This window comes from Pavona decussata, unplaced genomic scaffold, assembly GCF_977016875.1.
Source record: "Pavona decussata unplaced genomic scaffold, jaPavDecu1.1 SCAFFOLD_233, whole genome shotgun sequence".
NCBI classification, from domain to species: Eukaryota; Metazoa; Cnidaria; class Anthozoa; order Scleractinia; family Agariciidae; genus Pavona; species Pavona decussata.
The window spans coordinates 1,134,983-1,160,000 of NW_028145638.1; the positions used below are offsets into that span (position 1 = coordinate 1,134,983).

Consider the following 25,018-nt stretch of genomic DNA (forward strand, 5'->3'; position numbering starts at 1 on the left):
TATCATTATTGTCAGGTAATTGTATCCTAATATATTCAACAAAATACTTCATTGTCCAATCAGATGGATGATTCTTGAAGTAGCAATAATAGTTTTCAAATGACACATCAAAGAAGAATTCCAATTGATCAAATGATGATGACACCAAATCGGATTTGGAATGATGATATCTGTCATTTCTCCTGATATATGTGTTTGTCACAATAATCTCTTGCAATGTATTGATTCCTTTAATGTCATCTTTACTCAATAATTTTATCCATTTGTAATTTGTTTTTGGTATTGTACCACTTTTTCTTCCTATTCTCATTGCAACTTGATTATTGAGAAACGTTACAGCTTCCTGAGCTTGTTGAGCTTTAAACTGAGCCAGAGCTTGTTGTATTTTTGTTTCAACATATGGTTTGATGATGTCTTCATTGTTGTTAATTAATTGTTGGAGTGAAATTGCATGATTTGAATTAAGTCCATCTTTTATCACCAAATGTCTGTTTTCTGTATCCAAATGACCATCATCATTCACATGGATAGATTCTCTGTGTTTGTATCCATCTTCTAAGTTGTCATAAGTTACTGTGAACTCAATTTTGTTTCCATCATCATCAAGAATATGGTTTCCATTTTCATCTTCAATGTATGGCATTATATTAATAGTGTTGATAAATAAATTTCAAAAGTTCCTGTGACTTCTTGGTTCAAAGTTGGAGAAGTAAACCCTGGTCTTCTTTTAAAAATCCCCATTTGAATTATCATGGGTTTGATTGTTGTATTTGTTGTTATAAAATTTCTCCCAATTCTCATATTAAATTGTATTAAATGGGAAAATGAAGTTTTACTGTTAGCAATGGCGACAAAAGAAACTTGGTAATGATTTTTTGTATTAATTACAATATTTTTTATTTTAACCGGCCCTAATGTTCCAAATTGGTAACCATGTACATTTTCAAAAACTCCATTTTTTATGTTGCTGTTAACAACACTTGTAGTTTCAATATTTGACAACCAACTTTTATCGTCAGCATGATACCTATCAAAATAATCAGAGTATAATACTTTCAATTCAAAAGTTCCATTAACAGCAGTTCCTGCTCCTATGCTATCAAATATTGACATAGAATCAATACTGACAAATTTTCTTGATTTGGGCAAAGCGAATGTATTGCTTCCACTTATTATGTTTCCAATTCTGAGATATGTGTCAGTGTTGGTTGTTTCACCTTGTTTTTTTCCACGTATTAATAATTGTGCATTTGCAACTTGAATATTGCTTTGGAAAACAACGGAGTATAGATTGAAAAAGTTATTTCCATCAGCAGCGATTTGAAAATTATTTGTTGGATTTGTTCTTTGGAAAACACCACTGGCAATAGTTCCAGCGTATTTCGTTTTGAATAAGTTGGTAAAAAAACCCAAATTCATTGCTTCAGAATCAAATATCGGATTTAATAAACCAGAAATAATCTTATTATTCATATCCATATTGACTTTCATCTCCATATCTCCATTTTTATATTCGAACATGACATTGTCCAAGCCATCATACACTCCTGGATAAACGCTATCTGACCAATCTTTGACACCGTAAACAACCAGATGACATTGTACTGGAGTCGCTGTAGCTGTTCCATGCATCGTCAAATAGATGTAATTTGGAGTTTGTTTGCTGTTGTTATTGAATTGAACCAATAGCTTGCTATAAGCAGTGAAATCACGCTGTACAGCTTTGTGGATGTATGCTTCAGAAGCAGTACATGATAATTGAATATTAGTCATTTCTGGTGGGTAGAATTCAAACACAATTGTGTATGTTCCAATAGCAAGAGTATAAATATTGAAACCTATCCTTGATCTGTAATCATTACTTCCACTGTCTTTAATCAATATGATATCATAAGCTTTTTTATTCTGATGTGGGGATTGATTGAAAGCAGCTATTCCATAAACTGTGATATTATATTCTGAACTGCTTTCATCGGTATCTGTAAGATATTTGAATTCATTTGTTTTATGGCTGCTGACAAGATGACTTTGCTCCAATTTGTCATCAAAATATTTTTTGGTAGTAGCATCATTATCATCAGTTGGTTGAGCCATATCTTTGATTTGTTTATTATTCATATCAAGGTTTCCAGTCATTGCAACACTTCCATCTTTTTTCAAATATACACTCAAATCACTTCCAACAGATGGTATTTTAGCTATTTCTGTATCAACATATGCTTTAGTGGAAGCATCATTGGGATTGGAAGGATTTCCAAGAACGATTATTTTATGACCTCTCATATCTAATTCACCACCAAGAGCATTGGGTGTTAACCTGTTGAGAAAGTTATGATCAACGTAGTGTTTATTAACAGCATCGTTATCATCAGTTGGTTGAGCCATATCTTTGATTTTATGATTGTCCATATCGAGGTCACTATTGGAGACTTTTTGTAAATATTTTGTATCACAGAAACCTAAATTAACGACATCATATGTATTTTGTATATTGGCTCCAAGATGAGTAATTTGCTGATTACCCATATCCAGATTTCCAGTCATTTCAACAGTGCCATCTTTTTTCAAATATGTAGACAAATCAGGTGATGGTATTTTTTTAATCTCATCATCGACATATTTTTTATTCGCCGCTTGATCGTTATTATCAGGTTTTAAAACACTAATATCAAAAAATGTTTTTCGTCCAGTAATATGTTGTTCTGTTGATGTAACCATTATTTCACTTTTAGCTCGTCCACCATGGCCATCAAAGTTTTTCAAATCTGGTATATTAAGATGAATGTTTTCATAAGACTGATGCTCAGTCAATAATCGAACATCATTGGAGCTGCCAGCACCGTCTGGCGTGTCTTGTAGATAGATACTATTGGTATGAACACTTCCACTGTTGCTGTAAATTACTGCTTTATTAGCTCGCACATCACCAGGAGCATTATCCAACAATTGTATTTGGCTCTTTGTGACAACATCATTGGGATCAGCTCCTTGTTTAACATTAACAAGTTTTTTGTTTTGTATATCATAATTTCCATTTGGGGTTAATTTAAACCCTATTCCTTGAGGCCCAGCAGCTCCTTGAAGAGGAACCGTTGTGAAAGAAGACGATGAACTATGTTCGTTGAATATTCCCATTTATATCATTTGGTTATATTGTTCCATAAAAATTCCTGTTAATTCTCTTCATGGGCTTATCAACATATAGAAATGAAAATGGCTCTTTGGTTGCTTTAATGTATTTATCCTTTTCGACACCCAACTCACGGGATATCAGACCTCTTTCATTGCTGCTAGGAAAGTCATAGACACAGAAATGAGAGCAATTGAGTCGAATATCTTTTGGTGTTTTGTAGAACGATTGGCTCAGATAAATAACAGAGCAGTTCTTGTGTCTGCCACGAATAAAATAATCAATCAATGGTTTCTGGTTTTTTTCACAAATAAAGTCATCAAATATGACTATCTTCTGGGCATCTTCATCCTTCAATTCCTCTACTGGAATTATATCATCATTGCTACAAACAAGGACATTATACCCGACACTATTTGATATATCAGTCAATGTTTGTAGCATATCCTTGTATTTTTGTTGCTCCAAATTTTTGGCATACAAATGTATTCTATCATAATACAAAAGTGGTTTCATCAGCATATGATACAATAAATTTGTCTTTCCAGATCCTGAATTACCACATATCAACATCCGAAACGTGTCACTTGGCATGTAACCATACAATCTTTTGAAATTAGTGTTTTTATCATGTCTATCATAATTTGGGATTTCCATGTATATCAATACATTATATAAGTTAATAATATAATGGATTTACAGAGATTAAAACAATTATCTGAAGCCAAGATTAAGGCTGGAACAATAACCAAACAAGTTAGAGATACATTGAAGGAGTACAAGCATGATAAACAAGATTTACAGCAAGGTTTAACAGAAACTTTCAAACCAATTATTAAAGCTCAAGAGAAAACAAAACAAACAATTGATGAAAAACAAGACAAACTGATTGAACAATTGGAGAAAAACCAAAAAGCGTTAACTTCAGGTTTGGAAGACATTGCTATGTTAACTTATCAGCCTGAAACACAATCACCAGAAGCAAAGCTACCAATTGACTATAAACCATTAATGATGTCACCTGATGTTGAATCAAATTTGGATGTTGGTTTTGATATTGATGAAATCCAAAAATTGATGCAATACGATCTTGCACCTCCGAGTTCTGTTCTCCAAGCTTCTATTCAAGGAGATATTGACATCAATGATTACGATGCTTATATTGGCAAAATGTTGAAAAAACTTGGAACAAAGAAGGGTCCTTTATCCAAGGGCCAAGGAAAGACCAAGAATAAAGACAAAATTGATAAAATAGATGAAGATATAAAATTATTGCAAAAATACAGAGGGCGCATTAAAATAATCCCAGAAGGAATGAAAACCATCAAAAAAGGTTCTGGTTATACGCAACCAAAGAAGAAATCCAGCAAAAAATTCAAGAAATTGGGCTCTGGTGTTGTTTATTTCAATGATGCTAATGATTTGATTAACAGAATGGAATTGCTTGGTGGATCCATTTTGGCTGGCAATAATGGAGTCAAAGAGGAATTTTCACAAATAGCCCATAAATTGAATCAACTTGGCTTGATAAACAACAAACAACTCATTGATTTATTGCAACAATATATAATGTAATGATATATGCAAGAAAGGGCGATACATATTTCATCTGTTAACCGACAGAAAATAGGTCGAAGTCGGCCTGAAGACTTTATTATCAAATTTGATCCACCATTGAAGCTTGACACAACAATGAGACATGAGCTAGCTGTTGATCGAGTGTCAATGACATACTCGTGGCATAATGTCAATGCAGGATACAACAATAATACAATAAAATACAGCCCAGATAATGGTACAAATTGGAAAACAATTACATTTGTTGATGGAATGTATTCATATGATGATCTTGATGATTATATCACTCAATCAATAATTCAAAATGAAGATAAACCATCTTCCAGCAAGGGCATCAATCTGTATTTTGTGCTTTCATCATATAGAGTTGTCATTGAGCTGGACAACCAATGGCAGCTTGATATTAGAAACTCTAATTTTGGAGCACTTATTGGATTTGAACCAAAGTTAATTAACCAAACTGAACATGGGACAAAATTGCCAAATATTACCAATGATATTGACGTTTTGGACATTAATTGTGATATAATAACTGATAGCCTCAGTGATGGACGATTCACAAATACACTGATAATGATACCCACTGACAATTTAACAAGGAGTTATCCCTTTACTTTTGAGCCAAAAAGAGCATTATTCAGCCCAGTTTCCAAGTCAATTATTTCAGAAATGAGGATAACAGTGACTGACGCTTTGGGTCGGCCAATTGACTTGAATGGCATTGACTGGTTCATGAGCTTGATTCTCAGGTCTAGTTTAATATAATATATCAATATATGGTACGACAAAGTGAATTTAAGCCACGTTTTGACCCAGAATTGGGTCGTTATGCGATGAAACATATCCATGGTGAAGGAATTATGGATCTTTTCAGATCAGTTGGATCAAAACTTTTCGGAAAAACAGCAAAAGAATTAGCTAAAAAAGGAGCCAAAACTGCAGCTGAAAAAGCAGTCACCAAAACTGGTGAGTTTGCTGGTAATAAAGCAGGTGATAAAATAATTCAATTATTGAGCAAAAAACAACCTTCCAAAACAAAATCAGTGACAATGAGCCAACCAAAAATGGAGCAGCCACTGACTGATTTTCAAATAGCTGAGAGAGTTAATAGGATGATATCTGGTGGAAAACTCAAAAGAAGGAGGAAATGAAAATAATGTAACATATCTGTATATATGAAATCATTCAGAAATCCAAAATACATTGAGAGATATGAAGATGTCTTCTTCCAATTGGAGACACCATTGAATACTGGTAATCCAGGAAATAATAGGTCACAAAAGAAAGATGGTTATCGTTTTGTTGTTGACAACACAGGAGAAGTTACTCCATTTGATTGGTATAATGCAAGAATATCAGTTGGTTTTAAAGTCCAAACAATGCAGAATGCAAATATAGCAGCTGAAGACCATAATGGTATTGTTAATGGTTCACACAGTCTTATACATGATTTCGATGTAAGATTGAATGGTAAAATGGTATATGATTGTAATGATGCCAATCATTGTGTTAATATCAAGAATCTATTGGAATATAGTCCAGGATATGCTCAATCGACAGCAACAAATGAGTTTTTCTATCTGGATACAAACCGACATGCTGAAGAACGATCGGCTGAAGCTAACTACAATAAAGGATTTGCTGTAAGAAAAGCACTTTTGGGTCTATCAGTGGTTGTCAATACAGAAATACCATTGAATCGATACTCATTCTTTGAAGCATTGATGGATGAGTTATTGCCATCAACAAGATTGGAATTAAATTTGCAGATTGAATCTGATACTATTCTAATATGGCAAGCTGGGGCTGATTGTCGTGTAATTATTACCAGAATGGAGCTTATTGTACCAAGAATCACTTTCAATTCAGAGGGGCAATCACTGTATATGAGTCAGTTTTTGAAGCCACATAAATGGGTTTATTTGCGAGAAAATATTGAGAGAAGTAATTCTTCAACACAAAGAAGTGGTAATTTTCAGATAACAAGTGGGATTTCAAAGCCAAGGCATGTATTTGTTTTCATTATCAATGATGCAAATCTTGCTGCACAAACAGTAAATCCATTTTTGTATAATACATTTAGTGTATCAACAGATCCCAGAACATTGCTAAATTGTCATTTATCTGTGGCTAATGGCAATGAATATCCTGATGTACATTACACTCCAGAGGCTGATTTGACTCGAGTTTACAGAGATGTCCTCAAATATGTGCATGCAAATAATGAATACAGTCAGGGGACTTTATTGAATGTCAACAATTTCAAAACACTATTCCCATTCTTGTATTTCGATTTAACAAAACAAAAAATGGATATCAAAGATGGTACCACAAAGCTGACATTTCATTATGAATTATCTGGTACAACTGCAACTGCATATTCAGTTTATGCATTGACATTATACGAGCAAGACGCGGAGCTCATTCAAAAAGATGGCAAACTATTGTTTCGATAATTAATGTAACGTTAGTTATATAGAAGATATGACAACTTATCATTCACATGGAGTAACACTATCAATTGGGCAAAAAGATAGACTAGCAAAAGCATTAAAAAACAATTCAGCAATAACAATAAGATTATCCAGTTCTGAATTAACTGGACCGGATCAGCTGATGTTAACCAAAACACAAATAAATAGACTGAAAAAGGCAATGCAAAACAAAACTGGAGCAGATATTAAAATAAGCAAAACACAGATACGAAAAGCTGTACAACAAGGAGGCAGTCTTTGGTCATCATTATTCAAAATTGGCACAAAATTACTACCAATGGCAACGAAAGCAGTTGGACCATTAGCTACTGGAGCACTTTCTGGGCTTGCAAATGTTGGAGTCAATAAAATATTTGGTGGTTTCCTCATTCCTCAAAATAAAATTGATCAATTAATAAAATACAAAGATTGGCTCACTGAAGCACAAAAGAAGCAAATTGTCAATGCAATACATACTGGTGGACAGATTGTAATTAAACCAACTAAGACACAATCAGGAGGTTTTTTGGGGACATTATTGGCTTCAATTGGCATTCCAATGGTTTTGAATGCATTAATGGGTAAAGGCTTGCAGGTGGATAGAAGTAGATCCAGAAGATCGGTCCCAGTTTTTGTTCCAAACACAACCAAAAAAGATGGTGGTTTGGTCCTACCACTTAATTATAGACCCCCTCCATTTTTCGGTACATGGGATCAGTATGGTAAAGGGAAAAAAAAAACCAAAAAAGGAAAAGGTCTGTTGTTAGGCAAAAACAGTCCATTCAAGGGGATTCCATTAATCGGAGACATTCTGTAAAATTCATAAATAAACCACTCAGTAACTTTGAACTCATTGACTGGGTCAAAAAACTCAAAATAAAACACTTCAGAGGCATTTACAGCAGAGATAATCTACCACAAAAGATGAAAAAAGATGAAGTTGGTATCATTAACCTGGATTCACAGATTGGACCAGGTACACATTGGGTTGCGTATCGAAACGGAGACAAATATGTAGAATATTTTGATAGTTTTGGGTTAATTATGCCAAAAGAAATTATGCAATTCATGTCAACAAGTGGCAAACGATTAATGTATTCAGGTGATGAAATCCAGGAAAGAGATTCAGTATTATGTGGCTATTGGTGTTTGTATTATTTATTTGAGAGACAAAAGGGTACAAGTATATTGAAAACAATCCACAATGCACATTTTGACATGAACAATCAAAGTGTCAATCATAATTTTATAATCCAATATTTTAAAAAATTATCTAATTAGTTTGTATAATGGTTGATATAAGATATTGTGAAGAGTGTGATGAATACACAGAATTTTCAGGAAAATTATGTTTATGGTGTACATTGGTAACAGATTCTGAGTCTGACTCTGATGATAATTAATCTAATATAGTGATATAAAATGGTCAAATCATATTGTGTTAAACAAAAGAAAGAAACTGAATGTGTTCAGCCTTCAGGTTACAAGGAAGCCAAAAATGGTCGGCTCATGTTCTTCTGTACCTGTGCTGAATGTGGTATAACTAAAACCAAATTTGTTAAAAAACAGGGAAACTAAATAGCCCCTCTGAAGGGGGGGGCATAATGGATACTTTAGCATCGACTGGTGCTGATATGTTAATTCAACATGGTATTCCATGGTTGGGAAAGAAAGCTGTTGAAATGGGTCGATATTATGGTTCTGAAGCACTTAGAAACCCTAAATTGCAGAAAAAAGCTATTGATTATGCTATCTCTAAAGCAACACCTTTTGTTCAAAAGACTGGTGCAGAGATGTTAGACAAATTATCAACCAAAGTAAGACCAAAAAGAAGGTATAAAACTGACCGAAAAGAACTTGATGGTGGTAATTTAGATACAATTTTAGAACAATTTGGCACACCAGGTAAGGTTGCATCGAAGTCGATGGATGTTGTTGGAACATTAATTCCATCAACAAAGGAAGTCTTTGATAGATACAAATCCGGTGACATTGCCAAAAGTGCATTTAGCACAGATACTGGTATATTGTCGAGTCAATTTTGGTCTGGCAAGGCTGGAAAAAAGACATTAGAAAAATACAAAAATTATCCATGTGAAAGCATGGTAAAAATTGGGAGCAAATTTCACAACACACCGAGTTGTGAAAGTTATGATGCAATTGGTTGGCATACACCAAATTGGGATGAATATGAAAAGGGAATCAAAGGACGACCCAAAAGCGGTGGTTCAATTGATATACACAAAATGATTGGTAAGCTCCCAAAACCCAAAGCTGGGTGGGTATTACCTGGTCATAAATACACTGGCCCATACAATGATTTGGAAAATCAAGTCAAATATAACCCCAAAACAGGGCAAATATTGGAAATATACGATAAACCAACAGGCAAAACAGATGCAATAGCCATGCAACATGATGTTGATTATTCAATCTGCAAAGATGATAAAAAATGTAAATTAAAAGCTGACAGAAAGATGGTAAAGTCATTGGATGCTGTTCCATATTCCGAACGACAATGGGGACATTGGTTGGCAAGAAATACAATAAATACAAAACAGAAACTGGGTCTTGGGGTTCCAAAAAACGTCAAAAGCCGTCGGGTAAAGAGGAAAACTGGCAAGAAGAATTAGCTAATGAGTTGCATAAACCCATAAGACGTAACTTTACTCGGCGGCGTGTTATTGTAAATAATATTGATGAAATATGGGCTGCTGATCTTGTTGAAATGCAACAATTCAGTAAATGGAATAAAGGTAATAGGTATCTTCTCACGACTATAGATGTTTTTAGTAAATACGGCTGGATTGTTCCATTAAAAGATAAAAAAGGTGAGACCATAACGAAAGCATTTGAAAGCATATTCAAAGAGGGTCGAAAACCAAAGTATCTGTGGACTGATAAAGGCTCAGAGTTCTACAACAAACATTTCAAAGACTTGCTCAGTAAGCAAAAAATTAAACTTTATTCGACTGAAAATGAAGAAAAGTCCTCAGTGGTGGAAAGGTGGAACCGGACGATTAAAAATAAAATGTGGAAACGATTCACTGCCCAAGGCAATACAATGTATCTGGATATTTTGCCTAAAATATTGAAGCAGTATAATAACACTAAACACAGTTCAATAAAAATGACACCGACAGAGGCGTCTAAGAAAAAGAATGAAGGAACTGTTTACTTCAATCTATTTGGCAATTTGAAACCAGTATCAAACAAGCCAAAATTCCGAATTGGTGACAAGGTTCGAATATCAAAGTACAAAAGAAAAGTGTTCGATCGGGGTTATACACCCAATTTCACAGAAGAGGTCTTCATTATCGATAAAATACAATACACGAATCCGATCACATATAAACTGAGAGATCTCAATAATGAAGAAATTAAAGGGAGTTTTTATGAACCAGAATTATTGAAAGCTGAACAGGAGTTATTCAGAATCGATAAAGTTATTAGGAGAGATTACAAGAAGAAACAAGCTTTGGTAAAGTGGAAAGGATACAGTGATACCTTTAATACTTGGATCCCAATCAAGGATTTAGTCGATGTGTAATCATTCTATCATACAGTGATACCTTTAATACTTGGATCCCAATCAAGGATTTAGTCGATGTGTAATCATTCTATCATACAGTCACGGTTTCACGAGTATTCGATAGCGAGTCGATTCAATAAAAAAAATCTATTGTTGTGTGCAAGATAAATGATATTCTTACCTCAAAAAGCGTCTACAAACATCAGAACGATGAAAGTGGAGAAATAAATGTTCAAAAATCCCAAAACAGGAGCCATAAACATTAAAATACAACCTCTTTGCAAAATGGCAACAAAATGGCCGACACGTGTGTTAAACAAACTAGTGTCCAGTCCGCTTTGGGTTGTGTGCATGAAAGCGCATGCGTGTTAATCCAAATCAAGCAATATTACGCAATATACAGAAAAATAGCACCACAAGTGTAAAAATTTCAGAACTGAGTGTAATATATAGGTAATCGGGCCATTATTATATTAGTTCACAAACTTTGGTGAAGCTTTAGGGTGGTGTCAGCTGGCCCCTGACTGAAACCTGTTTAACGGCTTGTGCAGATGGTGAATTACTGAGTAGTGTGGGATGTCTTCCAGTGGACGGTACCTCCAGGGTGAGCCCGCTCAGGCCCTACTGGTTTACAGCGGGGTGCTCAGAGTTCTTTCCCGAACTCAACCTCCCTCTGTCCCAGAGGTAAACTGGGAAATGGACAGCCGCCTTGTCAGCGGCGGGAAAAAGACCTGGCTGGGGCCAGGCAAGTAAACAGCCAACCGAGCACCCCACGTTCAGGGTTTTGTCCATTTTCGTGACAAGTCACACAACGTCACGCGTGACAGTAACGGCATCCAGTCACACAACAACCATAATGATTATTTTTTTATCCAAATTGGTGTTCAAAAATATTGTATTCATCATTCAAATCAGCGATTGATGAGTTGGTTGGATTTAATCGATGATTGTTTGTGAGTTTGGTGTCATTTATGAAAAACCTAAATTTAGCGTCTCCGTTGCAGGAGTTTTAGGTTTTAGGTCAAAAGCTAAATTTAGGTTTTTAGGTTTTTAGGTTTTAGGTCAAAAGCTAAATTTAGCGTCTCCGTTGCAGGAGTTTTAGGTTTTTGACGTCTCCATTGCAGGAGTTCATTGTTAAATTCAAAGGCTGTGTTAGTTAATTTATGCAAGAATTGGATTTATAAGGATTTGTATGGGATTTTTTATCATTTTTTGAAACGTGGGTTGATACCCTCATATATCTAACTACTGTAGTGTATGTTAAGGTGCTGAAAAGAGGCCATGAATTTCCCACTGAGCGTTAGCCGTCGTAGGGAAATGGCAGAGAATCAATCGAACTCATCAGCTCTGGATTTTATCACAGGGCAGCCTGGTGGTTCAGTCGGTAGAGCAAATGACTACCAAATCCGGGAGTCAATCGTGGGTTTGATTCCCACTGAGGTCAAAGATTTTTTCTTTGCTTCGTGTGGTCTCCCATTTCCTTACTAAGGCTAACGCTCAGTAGGAAATTCTTGGGTTCACTCTAGCATTTTAGCATACACTACAAAGTTAATTCTCTGATCCACTATTTGTGTCCCTACTGCTAGCGACACAACATTCATTCAATGAAAAATATACGCGCACGGTTGCAATCTCCTTAACCAGCAAATCAGTGAAGTTTTGCAATATGTTCCGCAAAATTGAGAGCAGGAAAAGAAAATTCGTCGTGAGACTTTAAAACTGAATGAATCGTTATGAACAGCTATGAGCACAAGATTCCAAAGCCGTTTTTGATACAGGCGTTCCCCTTGTTATAAATTCAAGTGATCGCTTTGTCAGATGGCCGTGGGCATTTTAGTTTCAGGGTGAACAGAACTTTGGAGTCTTCTCGCGCTTTTCGCAACGCTGGTCTTTGAGATTCAAGCAGTTAACGGGCAGGATAAAAAATCCTACACTAGTAAGGAATCCATAGTCCATTTATTGTTGATCAGCGTCACGGCCTTAGTTACGTTTTCTTTAGTCACTCTGTTGTTTGCTTCGCACGCGCAGTCATTCGGAAAAGATGTATAAGGGCGACAAGCAATATAGCTGTGCATCGCCGACTTCAGGACTTCAACATAAAGAAACCGCAGAAACTTAAGCTCTGGACGATCATCACGAAAACAAAAGATTCCAAAAGTAAGGCGGACAAACTGTTCAACTTGCACTGTCGTGATCATTAATTTTTTACACAATTTTCGAAGTTGTGTTCAGTTTTAGTAACTATCATTTGTAAACAGTTTTCACGATTGGTAAACGGTTGAGGCTAGCTCTGAAAAATGAATTTAAAAGTTATGAACGATAAACACAGCAAACAAGTGTAATATTCTTCCAGATTAACCTTCATGCACTTAAATACAAGGGCTGTGGTTAGGAGTGTCAATTCATTGGCTCTGATTGGACAGTGAGAATCATAGACTGAATCCACTATCATGGCCGCCGGCACCCTCAAATAATATTTCCCCTAATATTGTCTTGTCGGTTAAGCGGAAAATTCGGACATTTAACGAATTCAACTTATGCAGATCGAACTTTTTGTTTGCGCCATAAAAACTTGACACTTACGGGTTCTCTTAAGAAGAAACCACATACTCGGGAAACGTCGAAGAATTTTAATCCCTGCGCTTTTTATATGCAGTAGTCAACGAAAATTTCCTGGCGATTTTATATGGTGGCCGATTTCTGAGGTTAGTAGACAGTCTATACAGTATATATTGTTGGCAGAGTTAACTACCAGCTTTTCCTTTACGAGATGGCAGCGATATGAAAGTGAAAGTGCGAATACAAGTTTTAATCTCCTATTACAGGATTTAAAACTTGATTCACGAAACGTTCTAATTTTTGAGTCTGTGGACGAGATTCTTAACTGTGACCATCGAAATGAAGCGTAGCGTGAGTGAATTCCTTGATGTTTATTGTTATGCTGTACTGAGCTGGTTCTAACTACTCTTACGTGGCGGCAACAAGGCGTAACATTCAAGAGAAAGCTACTTAGCAGTACTTTACAAATGCTGTTTATTATACTGTGCAAAGTGGTTTTACTTAAGAGTCTATGGCTGCAACCGGTAAGGCGTAATCATTTAAATGAAAGCTACTGAACAGTACTTTCCTGTGCTGCTTTTTATTATGCTGTACAAGGTGGTTCTATCTTTTGACTCTGTGGATGAAATCCTTAAGTGTGGCCATTCAAGTGAAAGCTACTGAGCAGTACTTTCCTCTGTTGTTGTTTATTATGCTGTACGTGGTTCTAGCTTTTCATTGAGTCTATGGATGAAATCATTAAGTGTAGCCATTCAAATGAAACCTACTTAGCAGAACTAATAATATCTTTGCTGTCGTGCTGTTTATTATGCTATACAAGGTGGTTCTACGTTTTGCGTCTTTGAATGAAATCCTAAAGTGTGACCATTTAAATTAAAGCTACTGAGCAGCACTTCCCTGTGGTGCTGTTTATTATGCTGTACAAAGTAATTCCAGCCTTTGCATCTGTGAGTAAGATTTTTAATCGAGACCGAATGAACCGAGCCGCATTTCCTGCGATACATTTGGTTCATCCGTTTTTTTTTTAAAACAACGTACTGAAAAAGTGATCATACAAATGAAAGCCCCCAAGCAGTACATTCCTGTGGTGCGTTATATTGAGTCGTTATTGTGCCTTACAAAGTGCTTCCTTATTTTAAGTCAGTAAATGTTTTCCTAAAGGGGAATATTCAAATGAAAGCTACTAAGTAGTGCTTTCCTGTGGTGCTGTTTATTATTCTGTACTGAGAGGGTTCTAAAATTTGAGTTTGTGGATGAAATCCTAAAGTGTGGCCATTCAAATGAAAATCTGACCGAGCAAAACTTCCCTGTGGTGCTGTTTGTTATGATGTACAAGGTGGCTCAAACTTTGGACTTTGTGGATGAAATCCTAAAGTGTGACGATTCAAATGAAAGCTACGGGGCAGTGTTTTCTGTGGTGCTGTTTATTTTGCTGTACAAGGTGATTCTAACGTTTGAGTCTGTGGATGAAATCCCAAGGTGTGACCATTCTATTTATTTTTGCTGAAGTTTTTAGTATTGATATCTCGGAAGAATTTTAGGTTATAGATAAAATGGATAAGTATTGTTAGAGGGATTCTTGGGGAATAGAACCACTCCAACACTCTTTACTGCGATCGTCCTTTATTCTGTACTGTTCATCTTTCAACAACCTCTGGCTCTCTGACTGAAAACTGTTGTTCACCTCTTTTTATTCTGACCAGAAAAGGAACACCTATCATCCATCATCTAACATCTATCAAGAGACGTACGCTTGCACGGTTCCGTCATTAACATATTTCTGTTTACAACGTTAGTTCTAACGAAATGACTTTCGTTATAGATTCTAATACAATTCCGGTTCAGATCTGGTCAAATTAAAACGAGATGATGAATATAAAAATTGCAAGGAACACTTTTACAGAGTTAAAGCTATAGTTAATGACAAACTTTCACAAGAAAATAACGTTAAAAGATTATTACATAACAAAGGTAAACGTTATATTTAGAGAAGGAACGAACTTAAGGTACTGCCCTATTCCATAAATTGCTGTTGTGTAAACGGTCGTTGTAATTACTCTTAAAGCCACCTTAGTTCAAAGGTGTTACACCCATGATGATTAAAACACTTTGTCGAATTAAAAGAAGCTACTTACTATCATGAATTCGGTTTTAAACTCGCGGAAGTAGACCAAGAATGATTTGAAATACGAGAGAAAGGACATTTCCAGGAAATTCCGTACATGCAGGAAAGAAGTTATTCGCGGAAACCATTTCAAACATACTCAATTTTTTAAAAAGGGTGTGTTGTTTGCGGTGATGGAGACCTGTTTTACGCCAAATAAACCATTGTTATTTTCGAAAACACACTTTGTTGAAAAGGCCGAGTAACCGTGGAGATAATCCACCTGTTTCCAAACCGAATTCATGACAGGAGAGGTCAGTAAATGATTTCCTAAAGTGGGTATCTTCAAATAAAAGCAACTAATCAGCACTTTCCTGTGGTGCTGTTTATTCGGTTGCACTGAAAGGGTCTGGGGATAAAATCCTAAAGTGTGACCATTCAAATGAAAGCTGCTGGGCAGTATTTTTCTGTAGTGCTGTTTATTTTGCTAAACAAGGTGGTTCTAACGTTTGAGTCTGTGCATGAAATCCCAAAGTGTGACCATTCAAATAAAAGCTATTAAGCAGTTCTTTCCTGTGGTTCTATTTATTTTTATTAAAGGTTTTAGTATTCGTGTCTCGGAAGAATTTTAGGTAATAGATAAAATGGATAAGTATTTTTCATAATCTCTTGTGATATTATGTGCCCTCAACCAAAAGAGGGAAGATTTTCTAGCTTGGCTATCGCCGAATTGACAAGCAAGAGAGGCAGATAATTATTATGTCCTGTGTACTTTTTGCGGTGATAAAGGAAAATGACAGGAAGTTGTCCAAATTGTAAAAGCTTCAAGCTTGCCTTATAATAAGGTACCATGCAGTCAGCATTTAGTTTGCTTTTTGCCACTCGGTATTATTTTAATGCTGACAGATGGAGAGTCGTGTTTACGAATCTGAAAGGGGTTATTTATGCTTCAAAATACATAACGTTTAGCATTTTATTGTCCCCAAATTGGAAGAACTAAAAATGCGTAGTTACCCCTTAATTCCAATAGCCACTGGTAAGATCTTTTTTACTCGCATAGTCATAAACATAGACAAGTGAAAATAAACGATAAAACTGAACAACGTTTCGGAGTCGTCATGACGCCATTATCAAGTTCGAAGTGACATTGACTTTATTTATTTCTATCACTTCGAACTTGACAATGGCGTCATGACGACTCCGAAACGTTGTTCGGTTTTATCGTTTGTTTTCACTTGTCTGTGTATAACTAAACCTTTACTTTTAGTCGTAAACCGCGCAAGAAATTTCTTTTTAGTTTTTCGTACCGTTTCGAGAGTCGAAATGTGCGGAATAATAATAATAATAATAATAATAATAATAATAATGATAACTACTTATATAGCGTTTATCCAGTTCTGTTCTAAGCGCTTTACAAAGTAAAAATCATATTTGTTTAAAATAATTCGAAAAAAGATGAGTCTTAAGTTTACGTTTAAAAACATTTAAATTGTCGCAATTACGGATGTCGATAGGTAGTTTGTTCCAGAGTTCTGGGGCCGAAACAGCGAAAGCTCTGGAGCCATACGACTTTAGATTATGGTTGATATGACATAGGCGAAATGCGTCAGACGACGATCGGAGCGTTCTTGAAGTTGTATAGCGGCGTATCAGGTCTTGTATGTAGATGGGGGACTGTTAGTAGCAAAAGAGGGCCCATAAAATACATCTAAACATCCCTAGCACTCGAGCAGTAATCCTACTGCTGATATCTCGAGCCTCTTGCTTTCTCCAACAGAAATTCGTTTTTCTTGAAAATTACTGAGCATAAGCAATATTCTGCTTGTCATTTCAGACTTACGCTCTCGCAAATTAAAGGTTTTCACCCACGCTTGTCTAGACTTAGTCCCCCGGGTTTGGGGCTACTCCCTTATATAGACTTTATGGGAAGGTAAGTATGTAACACCCCACCCTCCCTCCAAACCCCTAAAAAAAGGGGGTGGATTTTTAGCATTTTTTTCGCCTGAAAATGGTATAGATTTTAACCATTTTGGTCTGTAGTCTGAAAACGGCTAAGGATTTTATAGGCAAGGTCTTACAACGGATATTGGAAAATTACATACTATTCAAATAGGGTTATGATTTGGAGAACAGTATGGTACACCAAACCAAAATATTCGGACAAGCGCCTGGTAACATAAAAGAAGCGCCGAAAAATTATATTGATTCACTGAGTTCCAACTAAGTTCGGCCAATTCATCGTAATTGACATCTTATATAAAAACAAAACATCCGCATAAGAGAATGAAGAGTAATTCTCCCGACGTAGGGTAATCATGCATACGAATCTTGTGTGTCAAGCACGGTGAACTTTTGCCTGCCAGGCTGTCAAGGTGAGACTTAGCAAAATCTATTTTCTCGTAGACATGGCCGGCTAAATGTCATCCGACTGAGCCCAAAACAATTACTTTGCAGAAGTTGTTTTCTTTATAAGATTTTAATGCCAGAAGAGGACCAGAATGATACGGAAAAACTCAAAAGAATAGTTTGAGCGTGTCATTAAAGATGAGTCAATTGCAGTAGACGACGACAAATATTGCAAACGATTACCGGACAGCAAAGGAAACCGCAATTTTCACTTTACGTGAAACCCCAAACACGAAACAGAAATAGAGCCGAACGTAATATTTTCAATACAATCGTCGTTTAAATATGAAACTAAAACACATACAAGAGGAATCAATTGCCGAAAGGTGTACGACACAGTAAGCAGCTTTCAACTGAACTGAATGTCGAACGGCAATTCATCTTTTCTTTGATTACTTTGCTACACGCTCTGTGATTGGTTAAAACCCGGCCCACTTGTTAAACCAACAATTAAAAGCAAGCATAATCCGGCCTTTTTTGCTGGCGTTTTCTCGCGCTTCGCTCCATTTGAGTGATTTTTTTTCGAATCAGTTGTTCAGTTTCTGTCTCTTGTAAATAGCGAAAATTATTTCTTTGGTTTGGTTTTACGGCAGCTTGACCAAAGGTCGAATGCTATAGAAGCTCATTTTCGTAAATTACTATCGGAGACAAGCGCTGGCAGATTCATTTGTAACAAAAGTAACTAATGTCATAATAGTTGAATCCCTGGTTATAATAGATGTGAAAAATTTTCGGAAATGAAGGCCATCAATCTCAACAAGCGGACCAAATCTCTAAACAGCCGCGTAAGATTTATATTAATAAAGAGCGTGTTTTTTTTTTCTTGCTCCTGTAAATCTATAATTATAAATTACCTTTGTTTTGAGCTTAGTTTTATATAATTTACTATATTGTTTCATATAGCCATGGTGTCACTTTTTCGTCTGATTCAGACTTGCCGAAATCAGAGTCAAAATGTTTTTTGATATTTACAGTATTGAGAATGGTGTAAACAATTTCCTCGCGTCGAATCAGTGATTCAAACTTGGGGAAATCGCTATTTGGCGATAGAAAAAGCGCTTATTGCGTGTCGGTCGAGGTTAAGTCGAATATTGTATATAACTGCCGGAATAAGCATTTTCTTGAGTTTCAATTAATTTCAATTCGACACCCAAAAAGTATTGAAACAGCATGAACGATGTCCGCCATTGGGGAGTATGGCTTATTGCAGTTTCTTGACTGGCATATCAAAGATTCAGTTTTAATTTTTACTCGAGTTCAGTAAATCAGCCAGCACATCTAAAACCGAAAGATTTTAAAAAATCGAAGGCCCTCTGAGCTGTTAGAAGCACTTACCCAGTCAAAACCATCATTTTATCAGTTGTGAAGTTTACTTCCTCATTGGTCGTTCTTATCGTGAGAACGTTGGCAACTGTTTTGAAGATCACGTCGCTACTTGAAGCTATGACCGTTTTCCGTTCACTAGTCAGTTGAAAGCGAAAAAAACAAGCTCGCTTGTCCAGTTAATTGTTTTCAAGAAAGACACCAAGTGGGAAGATTCAGTAATCACCAGAAGCGATGACAAAATTAAAACTCAGTGGTAGATTAATTTGGACATATGTCGTAGGATATGTCGGAATTGAAAATGAGGATGTTCAATTATATTTCGGTAGCGCCGAGCTTCAACGATAATTGGAATTAGCTATGACTTGACAGTCGATTTTCGGGTGTGCCTTTCTAGTTGAATTTGGTAAATCTTTGCAATGGTTATTCCGGACTTTAAAGATATTCAAACGATTTGATTGTATGTGAGGTGTTTCGGGAAAGGTATACGGTCTCTTTTTGATCAGTGATAAATCATCTTGTACTTCAATTCCGCGGCCGGTGGCGGGTCTCTTATTTTTTAATAATCTGAAGGAAACAAAAATAATTTCCATCACTTAGTTACCCATCCCCCACACGCCATTTGTTTACCAGTTTTTCAAATAAATCCAACTACTGTGAACAGATGTATAAGAACCACCGCGTCGAAAAAACGAAAAAAAAATACACGCCACAACTTTTCAGTGTTAAGAAGATTTGTCTCACTGCTTCAAGGCCGCTAAATTTGAAGGTAATACTTTAGAATCAGGTCACAAACCCCTAGGGGTGTTCAATTTACCTTTTTGCCAAAATAGGCTGAAAAAGGGATATAGTCTGTGGTAATTTTTAAATTTTTTTTTTCATTGTGTGCTTCCGAGTTCCTCCAAAATCCCAATAGAGACTTTTGCAGTGTGTTGTATATTCTGCGAACGGAAAATGTTCAAATAATGGCTGTCCTAACTGTGATAGGTCTGATTTTCGGTCGTATGAAAACAGTACGGCAAACCCAGTTATTTTTGAACTTGGTATCATAATTGATTGTCATTGTAAAAAGTGAGATCGGTGAGAAAAACTAAATAGTTCAATTTGCTCGTGCTCTCAAGCAAGTTCAGGGGAAAATCCCCGAAAATTTCGTTTGCGAAATTCTTAAACAAGCTTAACAGCTCTATAAAAACTAGCCGCTTCATTTAAATTGTTCAGTTATTGTTAAGAATGGTCAATGGGACTCTGCCGCTCGCACTGCCTAAGTATAGATTGATCTCTTTACATGTCGGCGGAGCCGTACAAAAAGGTAATTTGAATGTGTAGTTCGTTTTGATGAACAAGTTTTCGAATACACTTTCGAAAGAGAATTTGAAGCAAATAAATCGGTTTTTTTTTTTTTGTCGCTAGCGTTATTTCTTCCGATTACTGATGCACTCCATAATCTTTGCACTGAGTTGAAAGAAAGAGACCGCCAACTCTCTCTTCGTCCAGTGAACCATAGTGACAACGTAAACTGTTTGGTGATATTAACTTAAACTGAGCAGGGTAAATATAAGCAATATACTTTGAATACGATAAGAACGCAATGACGTACGAAATAAAGATTATACTTAGACCTGAATTAGTTTTCGGATTACTCAAATAACTCCGGGGTTAACTAAATATTTTTATGTCTTTCCTGGTTTTAGAATGCGTGGGAAATCCACTTGTCAAGTTAGGGCTTCGATTCTCTCAACACAAATTAAGCGTGATTGACCAATTGAAGAAAGAGCGTTTGACTGTCTGAGTGACTATTTATAACCATTACTGACAATTTTAGGATGAATACATGACAACTCGAAATAGTTTCAGTTTTATTGATGGTATACCACAAAAAATTCAGTTTTACTGAATAGTTTCGCACAGTTGATTTAACCTCAGTCATGTAAACACGTAAACGAAAGGCAACTTCTGTCAATTTTTGCTGACCTGTTCCGAAGTGAAGTGAACGCTGATTTGATGTCGATGACCAGTGAAGATTTCGATGACTTAGCTCAAAAGCTAACTTGTTCATCAAACCGTTACAGGTATAATCGGTAGGAAATTAAGCCAGTACTCTCTGCTGATTTTATTGTGCTATGCTAGTGTGTTCCAGTAAACCATATTTATGACTCCTAAATTTTGGGTTACGAACAATCCACTTTAACTGTAAGTGCTTTGGTCGATTTTCATGTCCGAACATGTGTCAGGACCGCATTTGTCTCGCCTTAAGATAGAAGGCATTCAATTTGGTGCTTTTTCCTCCATTTAAAGCGTAAAACCGTCCTGCTTGTCCCAAAACATTCATAATTAACTCAAAATGTTGCCCAAAGGGTACACTATCCAACGAACGAAAAATCTATGCAACCCTCTTTTTTGTCACATAGGATACCCACACAATCAGAGTATATCCACCAGATTAGGAGGGTTCGCCTTCGAGGAACGCAAATACGGTTATTTCCAGGTTCTATGTCAATACTCTATCGAAGCTCTTGATATCTTTGGAACCAAACGTATGTCCAGTTCATACCATTATAACCGACTCTTTTTTCCGTTTTTGTGCTTCAGTTTCAAAACAAGCCCCTTGGAAATAAAAGCAAACCATTACTACAGCAAAATGACTGATTTTTCAATCAAGGCTACGCACATAAGTGTGTATGTGTTCATAAAATTGTGATCCTCTCATCAACCCGTGAGTTTAATTGGAGCTACAAGCTAGAAAACCAAGCTAGAAATTGCAATATTCGCCGAGTTCCTTGACGATAGAAGATAAATAGTATGGTTATGTTATGACTATTTTAATGTTCAGCAGATGAATTGGATATTCGCTATACTTTCTTGGTGATCAGTAGAAACTCGCTTAACTGAAAAGTGCTAACAGTTTTACAATTTCTCACACTCCAGGTGATCATTAACATCGAGAGACAAAATGTACACTGGCTTCGCTATATTCTTCTCGATACTGATAGTTATCAACCTGGTTGGAAATACGCTGGTGATACTAGCCGTTGTGCTAAACAAGCCCATGAGATCACCAATCAACTTCCTTCTCATCAACTTAGCAACCGCGGATATGATTGTCGCTGTGTTCATCGGGATACCTTTCGTCGTCACTCCTACCCTCTCCCACCCCGAGGGGAAAAAGGGGGACATTCTCTGCAAGATGTTTACTGGCGGAAACATTGGCTGGGTCGGCGCTCTCGCTTCCGTGTTTTCTCTTGTGGCAATTGCAATTGAGCGCTATGGCGCCGTGTTGTATCCACACAGCCATAAAGGAAAACTCACAAAAACCAAGATTGCAATCCTGGTAACCACCTGCTGGACGCTTTCCTTCCTTTGGGCCATTCCCGGTTTCATTGCTGTTACATACTTCAAGGAGTTCCAAAGTTGCGGCCACAGCTGGTCCAAGCCGATCTACGGGCACTTCTACACGGTCGGGTGGTCTGTGGTGGCAGGTCTCATCCCCATAGGCATTATGGGAGTCCTCTACTCCAGAATGGTTTACCACCTTTGGCTCAGAAAGGATAACATCCGGGAGGAAACCCAGAAGGCTTTGAAGCGCCACCGGAAACGCGTCACCAAGATGGTTGTTTTCGTGACGGTCATCTACGTCTTGTGTTGGGTTCCTGAGCTGTTGATCTATTTCCTGGGCTTCACTGGCACCATCACGCTCGTTGGAATTCACCACGCAATCGCCTCTGCTTTGATCGTGTTCAACTCCAGCGTGAATCCAATTGTGTACAGTCTTCAAAGCAGCCAGTTTCGCAAGCATTTGTCTGAATTGATCTGCTGTGGACGGAATAGGATCTCCCCACTTGTGACTCAGTCCACGGCTGCGTCCAGCACAACGGCTAGAAAGCATGAATTGGAAATGGTAGAGGAAGAGAACATTGCGAAACAGCAATCACATGATATAGATATTGAAACAGTAACTTAGAATCTTTCATGGATATTCGAACGAGATTTGTCTCGTAAGTGAGGAAGCGATGCCAAAAACTGCCATATGCGTGAGAGACAGCTATATTATTTGCCTTTATAAGAAAGTGCAGGGTCCAGTTGTTGGAAGCCCAATCAACTGAGCTAATTCTGGGTTTAGCTGTTCTTTGATTCGAGTTTAATTACTAATCAATAAAGATTTCACCAAAAGATTTTCACAGGGGAATTTTTGTCCCTCAGTTTTGACGAAGACTTTTCTTTACTATTAGCTTAAAATAAGCTTCGAAGAACATTCTTTGCAAGCGAGCTGACAACCTCGGTTAACTTTTAATCGTGTATTAGCTTAAATCGACTTTCGAACAAGAAGGCCCTTGATCGTACATGACATCTAAACACGCAACATCGCATACATGCGACCACAAACCATATGTGTTAGGGGCGCAAACGCTTTACTAATCAGCAATTGCGTGCAATACATTGGTTTTCAACTCTCCTTTGCTTTGATTTATCTTTACTACGTTTTTCATTCGTTGACAAAAAGATTTCGCGAGCGTTTTTGCTTACCACTTCACTCCTTTTTTTATATATAAGAACGTCTAATTTTGAGGCTGAGGCTAAACTTTTCTTATCATTTTTGGCAAATTTGAGCCTGAAAAGTTCTTAAGATGTTCTTAGTTATCTGTTATAGTTTTTCAATAAATCTATGCGGACGTGACCAAGACATCTATTATTTGCCTTAATTGGACAATATAGACTGAATTTTTACCTGTATTATTTTATCCGTAATTATGCTGTTCGTTTTAAAAACATTTGGTCGCAATAAAAATGTTCTTAACTGACTCTCAGCCTGGGTAATGTTCTTAGTATGTCCTTAAAGTTTAGTCAATCTCAGCCTCAACGATCTTATAAAAAAGGTTCTTATAAGAAAAGAGTGTAGCTACATACATTTGTTTGGTAACGAAGCCGTGGTTTTGCTCCGTGGCCTGTGTAAAACACAGGGAACCCAACGGTTAATTTTGATGGATGTCTGGTCGCCTCAGAAATTCGGATTAAGTTGTAAAGAAAATATTAAACGCACCCATACCAAAATACTTTACTACATTACTCGCAATCCATAATGTTATGTATATGACAAAAAAGAAAGTTCTTTTTAGCAAATGTACATGAAGAAGTATATATTAATTATTATATGTTGTGGTAAAATTTTATCCTTGGTTTAACTGATTTTATTTTGCATTGTTTCAAACTCGTTATCACACATTAACATACCCAAGAGCAATAGGAAGATACAATTTAAACCAAGGATAAATTTGAACCATAACATATAATTATATGTAAAAAAAAAAGTAAATTATTTGCAACTGCTGTATTATTGACACTTATTTACGTTATTAATGTAATCATAAATTAAGATGATTCCCTCCGAATAAAAGTTGTCGTAAAAAGTTTCAAACTTTCACTAGCTGTTTGCTGACTTGTAATATTTTGAGAAGTGCAATGAAAAGAAAAGGCCACCGCTCCCGCAAAAGAGCTGAGATCTACTCAAGTCACCCCATAGTTGCTATCACTGCAGCTATCAATATTTTAAACTTTCAAATATGAGTCTATTTAATCAGTTCTTGCTATGTCTGATGAGAAAAGGAGTTACACAGGCAAAGAAGAACTTCAAACAACGTTATACATGTAACGTATGAAGTTTTCGAAACAATTAAAAACAAATTGTTTGGTGGAGATGCGCGATATCAAGGACTATTTACCTGAAAAGTTGCTTGCGCGCGTATCATGCTAAAGGTTAAAAAAGGTTAAAATTTTATGCCCGACGGTAACTCAATTTGCTGACGAGGAATATTTCTCTTAAAATCTTTTATCGCACAAGGATAATTGCCAATTTAAATTAACGAGATAAAAAAGATACGTCACCATACTCGTTTAGGAGAAAATAACGATTTGTTAAT

The 25,018-nt window shown here is 36.4% G+C and overlaps 1 protein-coding gene across 5 annotated transcripts in view; it reads left to right on the forward strand.

Moving 5' to 3' along the window:
* LOC146458270 (allatostatin-A receptor-like) overlaps positions 1-25,018 on the forward strand; it is a 64,779-nt gene that overhangs the window by 39,714 nt on the left and 47 nt on the right. For 3 of the 5 annotated variants that reach the window (XM_085090849.1, XM_085090847.1, XM_085090851.1), the window contains one exon: positions 22,032-25,018. This exon is cut by the window's right edge and continues 47 nt beyond it. In XM_085090849.1, coding sequence (XP_084946975.1) covers positions 22,057-23,064 — 1,008 coding nt within the window. In that variant the 5' untranslated portion in view covers positions 22,032-22,056 and the 3' untranslated portion in view covers positions 23,065-25,018. Of the gene's footprint in view, positions 1-11,968; positions 13,420-19,798; positions 19,876-22,031 lie in introns of those variants that run through there. The other 2 variants (XM_085090850.1, XM_085090848.1) reach the window with 2 other exon arrangements.